Raw genomic sequence first — 15090 nt, 5'->3', positions numbered from 1 at the left:
GATTTTTTTCCCCTTTAGAAATGTCCCTCATAATTTGTCTCTTTCCACTACAAGACACTTGCTTTATCCAAAACACAGTCATATTCAAAGTAATCCCAAATTGGACTCTGGCGCTTTCTCTTGACTTTTCCTGACATGATTCTGCGCGTGGACGGAGCAGCGACACAGACGACTCGACTAACGTACTGCCACCTGCTGGCATAATGAGACACAGCAAGACAAAAATCTGGAAACTAAACTTCATTTTCACCCTTGACTATTGTATGACACACACACATCTACGAAAACTAAACACAGTTTTGCTATAAATTCAGTTAATTTTAGTTAGTTTTGTGAACACTCATTACAGTTTTCCTTTTTTTGTTTTTATTTTTATTTCCGTTAACGAAAATGTTTTTTCACTTCTAGTTTTCGTTATTTCGTTAGTTTTCGTTAACGATAATAACATTGTCCTGAAGTCATACAATAATCTGCTAAAGCTGAAGCTGGCTCAAAATTCAGTATTAGAACAGTCACATAGACATATAGACTTATATTTTAAATTATCTTTAAGAGTAAAGATGATTTACTAGTCGCAAATAGGGAATAGCTCTATTTTAGCACTCTTTTTAACACATAAGGTTGGATGTTATGACCTTTTATACCCTCTTATATGTGATGAAGGGACGGCCTGGAGGACTTCAGTTTCTCTCTACTCCTTGTCTCATAACAATGGAAATGGCTGTGGTAAACACGTACTTTAAGAACAGGGAGGGACATAGGGTGACATAAAAGAGTAAGAGGCAGGCTCACACAGAAGGTGCAATCCAAAAGAAAAAGACGTCAATGTGGTTCAGGTGAGAATGTAGTTAGGCAGCATTGCATGGTAGGTCTGTAGGATGACTTTGGACATCAAGAACAGGAAGCAGGAAAATGCAGAGGCAATGATTAACCATTTAGGTAGGATGTGTGTATGCCAAAGAGAGAGGTGCCAAAAGCAAAGGAAAATATTATAGTGAATTTTATGTGAGACTGGACACTGAGAAGGAGAAAAGGACTGTTTTATTTATTGGTTATTGAGAGAGAGCGAGAGAGAGACCACATTTTTGTAGTATCTGCAATATTTGTATTAAAGCAGGATAACTGACTTAGTGTCAGTTATCCTGACACTAAGTCCACACACACACCCATAGTAACAAATAACCAACACGGGTGAAATATAAGTGCTTTGGTAAGAGTGCCTGGTGAGGTAGCACAAGAATGTATACTTTTACAACAGCAAAATAGATGTCGCTCTCCAACATCTTGCTGCACACATTAAAGAATCTGAGCTGCTTTAGAGAGTACTGTCTGCTCAGTTCTCCAGTTCAGTCTGTTAGTCAGATGAACGCTCAAGTACCTGTAGCTCTCCACTGTTTCCACTTCTTCACCCATGATTTTGATGGGCCTGGTCAGTTTTTTTTCCTCTGGAAGTCAACCACCATCTATTTTGTCTTGCTGACATTCAGAAGAGGATTATTTCTTCTGGAAAGTTCCTCACCAGCTCGCTTTGCTTCGACTCCGGAGACCCTTAATACACCCGACCACTGCAGTGTCATCAGAGAACTTTTGCAGGTAGCATATTCCATATGTTTTATGGAAAATCTTAGGTGTGCAAGATAAACAGCAATGGAGATAGGACTGTCCCCTGCGGTGGCCCAGTATTACTAACCACCACATCAGATAGGGTCCCCCCAAGCTGTATAAACTGAGGCCTCTCTGACAGATGGTCAATTCAATTCAAATTTATTTATACAGCACCAAATCACAAAACAGGCCCTGACGGCAGCGGGACGGCTGCGGAACCTGACGGCGCGAACATCGCATCCTCCGTGGAGACAGCTCCAACGGGCCGGGTAACTCCTCATCCGGCAGTACGGACGGCACGTCCTCCGTTGAAGCGAGTGGGCGAGCAGTAGCAACGGGGGGGGGTGGAGATGTAGTTCATGGAGAATGAAGTTTTGTACGAGCGGGTGCAGTGAGTCCAACAGCCAGGGATAATCGGAAATAAGCTGTTGTAGCCTGACTTCCAGAACGTAGAGAAACGCTTCTCCCTCATGCTCGAGCCACAGGTTGATTAATTTTGACGCTGAGTCCGTGATGAGCTTTCGAAGCTCCGTGGGTGGGGTGAATGCCGCTGGATCCATATCTGGCTGGTCCGTACTGTCACGGCGAGTAGAGTGAGCCGTGTGGAAATATTAAAGGAGGATCCAGTCGCAGGCACTCGTGAAGGTGAGGTGGTTTATTGAACACAAAATAAAAATAAACAAACGGCAAACGGAACAGAAGGCTATCTAAACTGAGAACAACTAAGCTAGTGAATACAAACCAGGACATGAACATGAAGGAAGACGAGCAGTTGGAATTGTGAGAAGATGTACGATGGGAATGGGGATCGGTACGTTGTTGGGAGAGAGTGCCAAAGACCAAGAGAAGAAGAACGAGCTGTCACTCATAAAGAAATCCAACCCCGAAGAAGTTAAAGTTCTCATCGACAATATTCTACTAGCCATCAAAATTAATTCTTCTATGCTGTCGGTTCAACAAATTCATGATCACATGGCAAAGTATCTGAGTATACCAGAAAGCTGGTGAAACAAAAATTATACCTTTGAGTTTGTGAATTCAATTAATGAAGTAGTGCAGAATGAGACAATGTGTGAAGTTAAAAATGCACCTTGGCACACCCTGATCATAGATGAGAGCATAGACATAACAGTGCACAAAATGCTAGTCCTGTATATTAAATACAGGGAGGAAAATAACGTCAACCATAAAACTGTGTTTGGTGGCATCATCCAGCTGACAGCATGCACGGCTCAGGATATTGTGCAGGCAATAACTCAGTTTTACACCAAGCATGAACTAGACATGCAGAGAATGGTGATGCTGACCTCCATTGTGCCTCAGTAATGCTAGGAAAGCACAACGGAGTTGCAGCTTTATTAAAGCAGAAAATACCACACTTAACTGAACAACACTGTGTAGCCCATAGAGAGGACTTGGGCATTGATGATGCGTGGAAAGATGTACCTTTGATGCGAGATGTGGAAACTCTTCTTAGAACTGTTTACTCCACTTTCTCTAGATTCGCTGTAAAGAGGGGAAAACTGGAAGACCTAGCAAAGGTTCTTGATCAGGCCTCTGAGTGAAGTATGATGGCTGTCGCGTCACCAAGCTGTGAATGCTGTTCTGAGGAACTACACTGTGCTGGAAGAATACTGCAAGAGAGAATCCAGTGATAACAGAGATCCAGTGGCAAATTACTGTTACAAAAGGATAACCGATTCAAACTTCAAGGTTACTCTCACCGCTCTGGGAGATGTTTTGGGTGAGCTGGCACACCTGTGTCTTTCTTTTCAAAGATGCAACCTGACTGTGATGGAAGGGCACTGCTTGGCAAGAGCAAAGATTGAGAAGTTGCGTTCCCAATACTTGACAGAGGAAAAGGATGTTAAGTGGAGTGAACGTGTCAAAGAGGCGATGAGGCCCTCATCTGCTGATGGCAGGAATACCGGTGAGATTACTCGTGTTATTCGTAAGCTTTGTGATCACTTGGATGCTCGTTTTCCAGAAGATGAATTAAAGGAGTGGTCTCCATTTGACATTGAGGCATTGAACTCAGACATCATCCTCTCATCTCGCATAGTTAAGGACTGCTTCGATGTAATTAGACCTAGTATTTTATCGCTATTGAATTCTTCCTTACTCTCTGGCTGCGTCCCGTCAGCTTTTAAACATGCTATAGTTCAGCCTGTTCTTAAAAAAAGGAACCTTGATTATAATGATTATGTGAATTACAGGCCGAACTCTAAGCTCCTGTTCCTGTCTAAAATCCTCGAGAAGATAGTTCTTCTACAACTCCAGGCGTACCTGGATGAGAACGACATTAATGATAAATTCCAGTCTGCCTTCAAACCACATCATAGCACCGAAACAGCGTTGCTTAGAGTCCTCAACTATCTTCTTCTAATTGCTGATACTGGACGCTCTGCGGTCCTAGTTTTATTGGATTTATCCTCGGCCTTCGATACGGTAGATCAAAACATCTTAGTAGCGAGACTTGAGCATACTGTAGGCATTAAAGGTGTTTCCCTTGATTGGTTTAAAACATACCTCTCCAATAGGTCCTTCTCGGTCAACCTGGGCACCTGCTCTTCCTCCGCTGCACCTGTCTGCCGTGGCATGCCTCAAGGATCTGTGTTGGGCCCTATTCTTCTCTCACTGTATATACTCCCTCTAAGTGCAATATTTGAGAAATACCGCACCGCTTTTCACTGCTATGCTGATGATGTACAGATCTACTTTGAACTAAATGATGATCTTGCTTTGTCCTTGCACTGCTTTCAAGAGTGCATGTGCGAAGTCAAAGAATGGCTCTTAGCAAACTCCCTTATCCTAAATGATAAGAAAACTGAAATCGTGGTATTTGGCAGCAACGTTCCTCGTGGCCAAGTTCGTGATGCCTTTGGTTCCCTTACCATCTACCTTTCTGACACTGTTAGCAATTTGGGTGTGTTGCTTGACAGCTCCTTCAAATTCGATAAACAAGTGTCTGCTGTACTTAGATCTGGTTTCTACCAACTGCGTCTCATTTCTAAGGCTAGGCATTATGTTCCGCATAAGGACCTGGAAAAGCTCATCCACGCCTTTGTGACCTCTAGGCTGGATTACTGCAATTCACTGTATTTCGGTCTTCATTCTGCCCTTCTTCATAGACTGCAGACAGTCCAAAATGCTGCGGCACACATTCTGACCAGAACTGGGAGGTTTGCCTCTATTACCCCTGTGGTGGGGCGTGGTCTGCGGTGCCGTGCGGACGCACCTGCACGGCATCCGCAATCACGCCCGCCGTGTTAAAACACGGGGACTCAGGGGTTGGTGGTGGTGTGGTGTGGTGTGAATCTAATAAAGTTGGCTCTGAACGTCGCTTCGTGGTCCCGCCGTGCCTTATTCATGCCACATTGGTGCCGAAACCCAGGAGGCGGCATGGCGGGTACCTACCAGAGCCAGGAAAGGAAAGAGCTGGCCGAGATGGTGGCCGAAATAGCGGCCACCCAGCGGAAGCAGGCGGCGGAGGTGCGTCGCCAACAGGAAGAGCTGCGGAAGGAGAGCGAACGCCACCTGGCAGAGCTGGCGGCGCTGCTCTGGGCCTGGGCGCCACCCCCACAAGTGTGTCCCGAGGACAGCGAAGCGGTGGAGGAGCCGTGTGGGTCACCTCGGCAGCCGGAGGTGGTGGACGAGCCACGCGGGGGTCCGAGCCTGCCGGAGGAGGAGGAGCAGCCGGGTGAAGGGCTGCTCCTGCCGGGAGCGGTGGAGGAGCCGCTCCAATCGGAGGCCGAGGACGAGGCGGGCGAGGGTCTACACCTGCCGGAGGCAGAGGGGTCGCTCCACCCAGAGCTGGGCGAGGGGCTGTGCCTGCTGGGGGCGGAGGCGCAGGGCGGGGAGCCGCTCCAAACGGGAGTGGCGGAGGCGGTGGCGGAGCAGCTGTGCGGGGAGACGGAGGTCCCTGCTCCAGGGCAGCCTGTGCAGCCGGAGTTGGAGGCAGAGGAGCGGGACAGCCCCGCTAGGCCGGGGATCGGCGGGCTGGCTAGTCCAGCCTCGCTGCCACCAGTCGATTCTGCGCGCCTGACGTCTGCCCAGCCGCCTGTGTGCAGGAGCGCACGGCCATGCCTGTGGGGCCGTGGCCGCTTGCTACGCGGCCGACCTCCGGACCAGCTTCGCCGTTGCCGCTGGATGCGCGGGCGGCCACCAGAACGGACGCTTCCCCGTCGCTTGGTCAGGGGCTGGGGCGCCGATGGGTAGGGGCCGAGTCTCGCCCCAGTTCGCCGGGGGGGGGAGTAAGTTCGGCCAGATTGCTCCCCGGCCTCAATCGGGCGATGGGGGTATGTGGTGGGGCGTGGTCTGCGGTGCCGTGCGGACGCACCTGCACGGCATCCGCAATCACGCCCGCCGTGTTAAAACACGGGGACTCAGGGGTTGGTGGTGGTGTGGTGTGGTGTGAATCTAATAAAGTTGGCTCTGAACGTCGCTTCGTGGTCCCGCCGTGCCTTATTCATGCCACAACCCCTCTTCTAGCTGACCTGCATTGGCTACCCATTAAATACCACATCCAATTTAAAATACTGCTGCTTACTTTTAAAATTACCAACAACACAACACCGAGCTACCTTAGCGAACTCCTTAAATCGTATGTTCCCGCCAGAGCACTAAGATCATCTACTCAGTTACTCTTGGTGCAGCCTAGATCTCAGCTGAAGTCTAGAGGTGACCGTGCGTTTGCCTTGGCTGCACCAGAGTTGTGGAATAACCTTCCGATTGCGATCCGGGCGTCCGATTCTATCCAATCTTTTAAATCACGGTTAAAAACCAATTTGTTTAATCTCGATTTTCCTGCTTGTTAATGCTTGTACCTGACTCTTAGACTTACTCTGTTTTTCTTTATACATATCTTTTATGGCTTTTACAATGTTATACTTGATATGCATTTTATGCTACCCCTGTGTATTAGTGGCAATGACCTTTGAGTATATTTGATACTTTGCTGAGGCCTTATAATACTCATGTTACTTTTCTGTCTTTTATGTTAAGCACTTTGGTATACCGCTGTTTTTAAAATGTGCTCTATAAATAAAGATTATATTTTATTGTATTGTATCAGCTTTGAGTATGGAGCAGGAGACATTGCCACGCTGACAAAGAAGTATGAGGCCATTCTCCACCCTCCACATTCAGTGGAGGTCATAAACAGTGAATATTCTGATTTCAAGTACATAATGAGGCACAAACTTAAACATGGGTTAATCAGCACATTCTCAGATATGGTGGCTGCAACGCTAAAATGTGAAGAGCTAAAACACATCTCACAGCTTGTGGATATTTGTGCTACATTTCAAGCATCCAGTGCAGATTATGAAAGAGGCTTTAGTTTAATGAATCGTATCAAAACAGCATCCAGAAATCGTCTTGAGGTGGACCATTTCGACCAGCTCATGTGCATAAAGTCAAAGCTGCAAGCAGACGAGGCCATCAACCTGGACGACGTGTACAGCCACTGGAGATGTGAGAAGGACAGACAGGAAAAATAAGGTGAAATTTAAGCTCTTAATAAGTATACTACTCATCTAGTGTCATTTATTGAGTTTTCATTTATGGATATTGATCATTAAATACTGTCACTAGTTTATGAGTATTAGAAATGCAAATAATTGTGTCATTATATACTGTATTTTGCAGACAAAGAGTTACAGGACAGTAGGACTGTCTCCCAGACCGCAGTAGGACAGGAGGACCAGGAGCTTCACAGAGTGGCTCATACTCATCATAACACAAGTCAGAGATTTATAATAAAAACATTAAATTTCAAAATTGGAGTTTATAATAGGCTTGATTTGGTTGGCAGTTCATGTTTTGCCATAGCTAAAGTTAAATATTCATACTTCTAATAGCGTTGACATAGTACACAGGTAATTAAAAAAAGATTTTTGTAATTTTCACTGTAAGTGGGCTAAATCTCTTAATTAAAGGTATTCTAACAGAAATGTAAATGCTGTAATTTGGCTCCTTTTATAAACCATGTAACTTTGATGGATGCAATGCTGTCGTGACCACATTGTACACATCTAATGTCGCTCACAGTGGTCCAAGGGTCCGCTCAGGGAGTTTGCGAGTTTGCTCACACACATGAAAAATTAGAGGGAACATTGCCCCTCACATACAGTGGGGCAAAAAAGTATTTAGTCAGCCACCGATTGTGCAAGTTCCCCCACTTAAAATGATGACAGAGGTCAATAATTTGCACCAGAGGTACACTTCAACTGTGAGAGACAGAATGTGAAAAAAAAATCCATGAATTCACATGGTAGGATTTGTAAAGAATTTATTCGTAAATTAGGGTGGAAAATAAGTATTTGGTCACCTCAAACAAGGAAAATCTCTGGCTCTCACAGACCTGCAACGTCTTCTGTAAGAAGCTTTTCTGTCCCCCACTCGTGACCTGTATGAATGGCACCTGTTTGAACTGATCATCTGTATAAAAGACACCTGTCCACAGCCTCAAACAGTCAGACTCCAAACTCCGCCATGGCCAAGACCAAAGAGCTTTTGAAGGACACCAGGAAAAGTATTGTAGACCTGCACCAGACTGGGAAGAGTGAATCTACAATAGGCAAGCAGCTTGGTGTGAAAAAATAAACTGTGGGAGCAATCATCAGAAAATGGAAGACACTGATAATCTCCCTCGATCTGGGGCTCCACGCAAGATCTCATCCCGTGGGGTCAAAATGATCATGAGAACAGTGAGCAAAGATCCCAGAACCACACGGGGGGACCTGGTGAATGACCTGCAGAGAGCTGGGACCAAAGTAACAAAGGTCACCATCAGTAACACACTACAACGGCAGGGAATCAAATCCCGCAGTGCCAGAAGTGTTCCGCTGCTGAAGCCAGTGCATGTCCAGGCCTGTCTGAAGAATGTCATGTGGTCAGATGAAACCAAAGTAGAACTTTTTGGTATAAACTCAACTCGTCGTGTTTGGAGGAAGAAGAATACTGAGTTGCATCCCAAGAACACCATACCTACTGTGAAGCATGGGGGTGGAAACATCATGCTATGGGGCTGTTTTTCTGCCAAGGGGACAGGACGACTGATCCGTGTTAAGGACAGAATGAATGGGGCCATGTATCGTGAGATTTTGAGCCAAAACCTCCTTCCATCAGTGAGAACTTTGAAGATGAAACGAGGCTGGGTCTTCCAACATGACAATGATCCAAAACACACCGCCCGGGCAACAAAGGAGTGGCTCCGTAAGAAGCATTTGAAAGTCCTGGAGTGGCCTAGCCAGTCTCCAGACCTCAACCCCATAGAAAATCTGTGGCGGGAGTTGAAAGTCCATGTTGCTCGGCGACAGCCCCAAAACATCACTGCTCTCGAGAAGATCTGCATGGAGGAATGGGCCAAAATACCAGCTACTGTGTGTGCAAACCTGGTAAAGACCTATAGTAAACGTTTGACCTCTGTTATTGCCAACAAAGGTTATGTTACAAAGTATTGAGTTGTATTTTTGTTATTGACCAAATACTTATTTTTCACCCTGATTTACGAATAAATTCTTTACAAATCCTACCATGTGGATTCATGGATTTTTTTTTCACATTCTGTCTCTCACAGTTGAAGTGTACCTCTGGTGCAAATTACTGACCTCTGTCATCATTTTAGGTGGGGGAACTTGCACAATCGGTGGCTGACTAAATACTTTTTTGCCCCACTGTATACTAATGTGCCACAAACAGGACTTTAATATCACCAACCATTCTCGTGTTATTACGGTGTATCCATATAAATGGCCCACCCTGTATATTGGTTCTAGTACAGAACCCTGTGGAGCTCCACAATTAACCTTAGTGTGTGAAAAGGACTCTCCATTTACATCAACAAATTGGAGTCTATAAGATAGATACGATTCAAACCACTGGAGTGTGGTACCTGTAATACCTACAGCATGCTCTGATCGTTGAAATAGAATATTATGGTTGACACTATTAAACGCTGCACTGAGGTCTAGCAGGACAAACACAGAAATGAGTCCACTGTCAGAGGCCATAAAAAGATCATTTGTAACCTTCAATAAAGCTGTTTCTGTGCTGTGATGAGCTCTGAAACCTGACTGAAACTCTTCAAATAAGCCATTCCTCTGCTGATGATCTGTTGGCTGTTTTATAACTACTCAAGATTTTTTTTTTTTTTATAATAAGAGGAATGTTAGAGATTGGCCTATAATTAGTTATGGCCACTGGGTCTAGAGATGGCTTTTTAAGTAACGATTTAACTACTGCCAGCTTGAAGGCCTGTGGTACATAGCCGGTTATTAGAGATAGGTTGATCATATTTAAGGTTGAAGCATTAATTAATGGCAGGACTTCTTTGAGCAGTCTTGTAAGAATGGCGGTCTAAAAGACACGTTCATAGTTTGGAGGAAGTAATTACTGAAATTTAGTCAGAAAGATCAATTGGAGAAAAAGACTAAGTGAATATCAATGGCAATGAAAGTAGCTGTAGCTAGTGTTACACCTGTGAGATGATTATGAGTACTGTTTTCTTTAATCATTAAAATTTTATTTGTGAAGAATTTCATTAAGTGATTACTAGTAAACTTTAAAGGAATGGCTCAACAGTGCTCTGACTTTTTGTCAGCCTGGCTACAGTGCTGAATAGAAACTTAGGTTTGTTTTTATTTCCTTCAAACAATAAATGAATAATAAGATGTTCTAGCTGAATGGAGGGCTTTTTTAAATAAACCAACAAACACTTTTTCCAAGCTAAATGATGATCTTCTAAATTTGTCTTAAATCCAGGAGAGTAGAAGTGGTGCCTCCCATCCTCAGCAGCTTGTCACTCAGCAGAAGTGGTTGGATGGTATTAAAGGCACTGAAAAACTCAAAAAACATGATTTTCACAATGCCACCAGTACCATCCAGGTGAGAGTGAGCATGCTGCAACAAGTAGATAACAGCATCATTCTCCGCCATAAGAAGCTGGCAAGCAATTTGAAGAGGATCAAGTACATTTTTTAACCTACAATCTAAGCAAGATCTAGTCTCTCCAGCAACTTCATGACATATGACACTAAGGCAACTGGTCTGAACTCATTAAGGCCAGAAGGGGATGCTATCGTTGGTACTGCCACTAAACATGATGTCTCTTTTCTCTGGAACAGACTCATATTGTGCAGCATGGGGGTTAAGGGGATCAAGTGTAGAGATGGAAATGTATTGATGATTGATGAGGATATATTGAGAAGATAGGATGAGTACTTTGAGGAGATGATAAATAGAATGAGGAAATACAGAGAATTACTAAAGAGGAATTGAGGGTAGCTATACAGAGGATGACGAGTGGAAATGCAGTTGTTCCAATGACATACCTATGAAGGTATGGAAATGGTAAGAGAAAGGGCAGTAGACTGAACAAATTTTCAATGCAATTTTCGAGGAGTGGAGAATGAGTGAGATTAGAAATTAGTCAAGTCAGAAATTAGTTATCACAGTGGCAGTTAAGGTTGAGCAGTTTGGAGACAATATTATGTTGAATATTAAACAGGAGGAAAAGAGGAAGACCACAGAGAAAATTCATTGATGTAGTAAAGGAGGATATGAAGAGGGTGTGCGTGCCAGAAGAGGATACTAGGGATAGGCTGATATTCAATTCAATTTGAATTGAATTGAACTGTTGTTGTGATTTGGTGCTGTATAAATAAAATTGAATTGAACTGAATTGGTTCAATTCAATTTTATTTATACAGCACCAAATCACAACAACAGTTGCCTCAAGGCACTTTATGTTGTAAGGTAGACCCTACAATAATACACATAAAGAGAAAAACCCAACAATCATATGAGCAAGCACTTTGGCAACAGTGGAGACGAAAAACTCCCTTTTAACAAGAAGAAACCTCCGACAGAACCAGGATCAGAGAGGGGCAGCCATCTGCCGCGACTGGTTGGGGAGAGAATAGAGATGATATGGAGGTAGATGAGCCCAGTGGGGGCAGCTGAAAAAAGAAGATTATGTGGCAATATTCTGCAGGGTCCTGATGAATAACATAGTTTTGTGACTTAAGTTATTGTTAAAGTAAAGTGTTAAGCAATTATTATATAACATTTCCAGGCAAAGCACTAACAAGGCTACTTGTGTGCTTGCATTTGACTTGCTGAGACGTGCCGTGTCATTGGATATAATGCTAGATCACTACTATTGAACTATAATGCTGCTGTTTCTGGCACCTTGTTTCAGTATATTCAGAATTTCAAATATCAGAAGCTCATTAGAAAATAAGGATGGACCATGTCATTCATTTACATACACTCATAAAAGCTGCGAACACCAATAAGTTCTTCAGTTTTTTTTTCAATAGCCTCAGAATTTTTTGTTTACTATCCTTTGTTTAATTTTCTTGAAATACTGTGATCTATTTTTGAGACTCGAGATATCTGCTCTTGTTAATAAATAATCCAAAACACATAACACACAAACACTTATCACAACTTAATAGCCTGAAATGCAGCCTCAAATACAAACAATGTGGTACTCTCTACCTTTAAAATTTTTTATTGTTGTTGTTTATATCCAAATTTTGGATGTCTGTGACACCAAATACACTTTTGTAACCCAACTTGTCCACTTAATGCAAAGACACTTTACTTGGAAATCACTGTTGAGGGCAAAGTCAAGTTATGGTTACTTAGATGAATGACCCACAAAATCAAACCAAACTTTATTTACCTGTACATTTATTGCTACTACAACAGATTATCGACAAATTAGACAAGCTATACTCAGAATAACTGAATCTTAACCTCCTAGGACCTGCGTCCACATATGTGGACATCACATTTTGGGTTATTTAGACCAAAATACTTAATTTTGCTCTACAAGGGCCTGATATCCACTTACGAGGACATTATACTGCTACTGTTCTATCAAAATTGTAAACAAATATCCTCATATGTGGCTCTTATTTTTCTTCAAAACAAAAATGAGGGGAAAAATCTGGTAATTCTTTGTTTTGACATTCATCGGGTCCCAATCAGCGCAATATCAAAGAGAAATTTAAAATGCTTGGCTTGGAAGAGTTAGGGTCTTAGGAAGTTAAACAAAAACTGGCAAAAAAAACAGTCCCAAAATTTGTGCTTTTAGTGACAGTAAGTTTGAGGAAATGTATTTTTTCAGATAAAAAAACCCCCAGTTATAATGCATTTATACGATACTATGACAGAGCTACGTCTTCTGTATAAATCAGTGGGTTTATTTTTAATAATGTTCATATATCATTTTAGTAGGATATCACACTCCTTTAAGAGATGACAACAATCAGCAAATATAAGTTTATAAAGGTTATCTCTCACTCTCCTATTTTAGTCTTTTTGTCTAAATTTAGTCTGATTTCCATCTGTTATGTTATAAAATGTATTGATCAATTGTTAAACTGTGAAGTATACACCCAGAAAGTTGAGATGTTCTTATGAACGTAGTGTTTTCAGTGCGAAAAACATTTCATCACTCATCCAAGTGTCTTCTTCAATCTCGTCACTCTGTTAAGTATACAGTTTGATTATTGAAGTATCAACAACTAACACATTACTTATCATAGCACAAGAAAAATGTATTCTGATGCTGCACTGTGCGTGTATGTATAGACACAGTCCATTCTGTTTCTGAGCCAGTACTACTTTCCTGGCTGCTTGTCTCTAATGAGATCAGTGGAGCCTTCTTTGTTTCTATGGTGACACCTCCAGTCATCTCTGCTGTGGTTACCCCTCTCCAAGCATCTCTCCCTCCCTGTCTTCTCTGTCTCACTGTCTCTTCATCTCAAGGCATCCTTTATTACCTCCCTGTGCCCCTCTCCTTTTTTCATCTGTACCGCCAAGTATATTAGCTTCATCAGGCCACTACGAATGTACTATAGAGAAATACATTGATCTACAGGCGTCTTTGTACAGGTGCGTCGCTGAGGTGCAGGGAAGGCATTCCTCCTCTGTCCCCTCCTGGCCACCTGTGCCTCAATTTTATTCAATAACCTGGACATCCACATTACTTAGACTCTCATTACACATACATATAGGGCCTTGGGGGTGGTCATGCTAAACGACGTCCAGAGGATGGTCTGTACATTAAACCTTACCTCTGGTGCCGGTGCCCACCTCTCAATTTTAAATACATGTACACATCGAGGGTTCTCAAGGGTGCCGTGCTGACACCAGCTGCTTTCTGGCAGATCGTACTATGCCCTTCCCATATTTTAAATGCGCTTAGAACAGCACACAGCAACACCACATATGAGCAGGCAGAAGGAGTATGGGGGTCTTCACACCCCCATTTTCTCTTTGTCATCTGAGGGATGGGACTGGGAGGAGGAATTGGCCGTCTGGTCGGGGTCTGGGATGCTTGTCTCCTATGCAGAGGAAAAAGGGAAACATCCCCTGGGTCAGGGGGCGGATTTCACCGCTGGCAGTAAAAAAATAAAAATAAAAAAATCCAAACTTTATAATGTAGCCTCACTCAGTTCACTTCAGACTCAGGAAGTAAAGTGATGGTGTCCACCAGTAAGAGAAATGATTTCCAGATTTTGTTAAATTTCCTAATAGAACCTTTTAGAGAGAATCTAAGTTTTTCCAACTTTAAGTTAAAGAGTACATCTCTCACCCAATGATCATGATTTGGGGGATGGGGAAGCTTCCACTTCAACAGAATAAGCCTCCGAGCTAGTAAAGTGGTAAAGGCTAGGGCCTGTTTGAGGGGGCCAGATAAGTTCAAGTAGGGAGAAATGCCAAAAATTGCGGAGAGTGGGTTAGGAGGGACAGTCTGGCCATATGCTTGGCTAAGTGTGTCGAATATATCCCTCCAAAATGCACTCAGTTTCGAACAAGACCAAACATGTGGACATGGTTGGCAGGTGTTGGTCCAGATCTGTTACAGGCATCACTAATGGTTGGATAGATTTTAGATAATTTTGTGTTTGTATAATGTACTTTAAAGACCACCTTGCACTGAATCAAAGCATGACGGGCACATACTGAGGATGAGTGAATCAATTTCAAAGCAGAATCCCACTGCTGTTCTGGCAGGGTTGTCTGTAGCTCTTCCTCCCATCTCAGCTTAGTATAAGAAATGGATTTGGGAACCAAAGTATCTAGTATTTTATACAAGGCTGATATCAGTCTGTTTTGATGAGGGTTCGTCTGCAGGATGATATCCAGATTTGTTTCTGGAGGCCGATTGGGAAAGTGAGGGAACTTTGTTTTTACAAAATCTCTAGCCTGAAGATAACAAAAAAATTGGAATTAGGCAGGTCGTATTTAGACGATAGGTCAGCAAAAGATAGAAAAGTGTCCTGACTGTACAAGTCCTTAACAATCCTAAGTCCTTTATCTTTCCAACTTCTAAAGGCTGCATCAATGTTTGAAGGTACAAAATTGCAATTTTTTAGTATAGGTGTTAGCAAAGACGGTCCAAGTAGCCCAAAGTATTTTCTAAACTGTTGCCAAATAGTTACCGTTTCCTTAGCTATTGGATTC

General features: G+C 43.2%; 2 protein-coding genes and 1 pseudogene across 2 annotated transcripts in view; all 3 read left to right on the top strand.

Annotated features, from left to right (window-relative positions):
* LOC147317005 (voltage-dependent N-type calcium channel subunit alpha-1B-like) overlaps nucleotides 1–15090 on the top strand; it is a 337402-nt gene that overhangs the window by 32570 nt on the left and 289742 nt on the right. The window lies entirely within an intron of this gene.
* LOC147317010 (zinc finger protein 862-like) lies at nucleotides 879–7106 on the top strand (annotated as a pseudogene).
* LOC147317011 (uncharacterized) lies at nucleotides 4975–5991 on the top strand. Its single transcript, XM_086313575.1, has one exon. It carries the CDS (start codon nucleotides 4975–4977, stop codon nucleotides 5821–5823), a length of 849 nt encoding a protein of 282 aa, XP_086169701.1. The 3' UTR covers nucleotides 5824–5991.

The sequence above is a fragment of the Aulonocara sp. 'chitande type north' Nkhata Bay genome, linkage group LG12, assembly GCF_057382095.1.
Source record: "Aulonocara sp. 'chitande type north' Nkhata Bay isolate Kocher_YH1m ecotype deep benthic linkage group LG12, A_spYH_male_GT1.1, whole genome shotgun sequence".
Taxonomy (NCBI): Eukaryota; Metazoa; Chordata; class Actinopteri; order Cichliformes; family Cichlidae; genus Aulonocara; species Aulonocara sp. 'chitande type north' Nkhata Bay.
The sequence above is the reverse complement of the archived record's forward strand: the minus strand, read 5'-3'. Positions and strand labels throughout refer to the sequence as shown.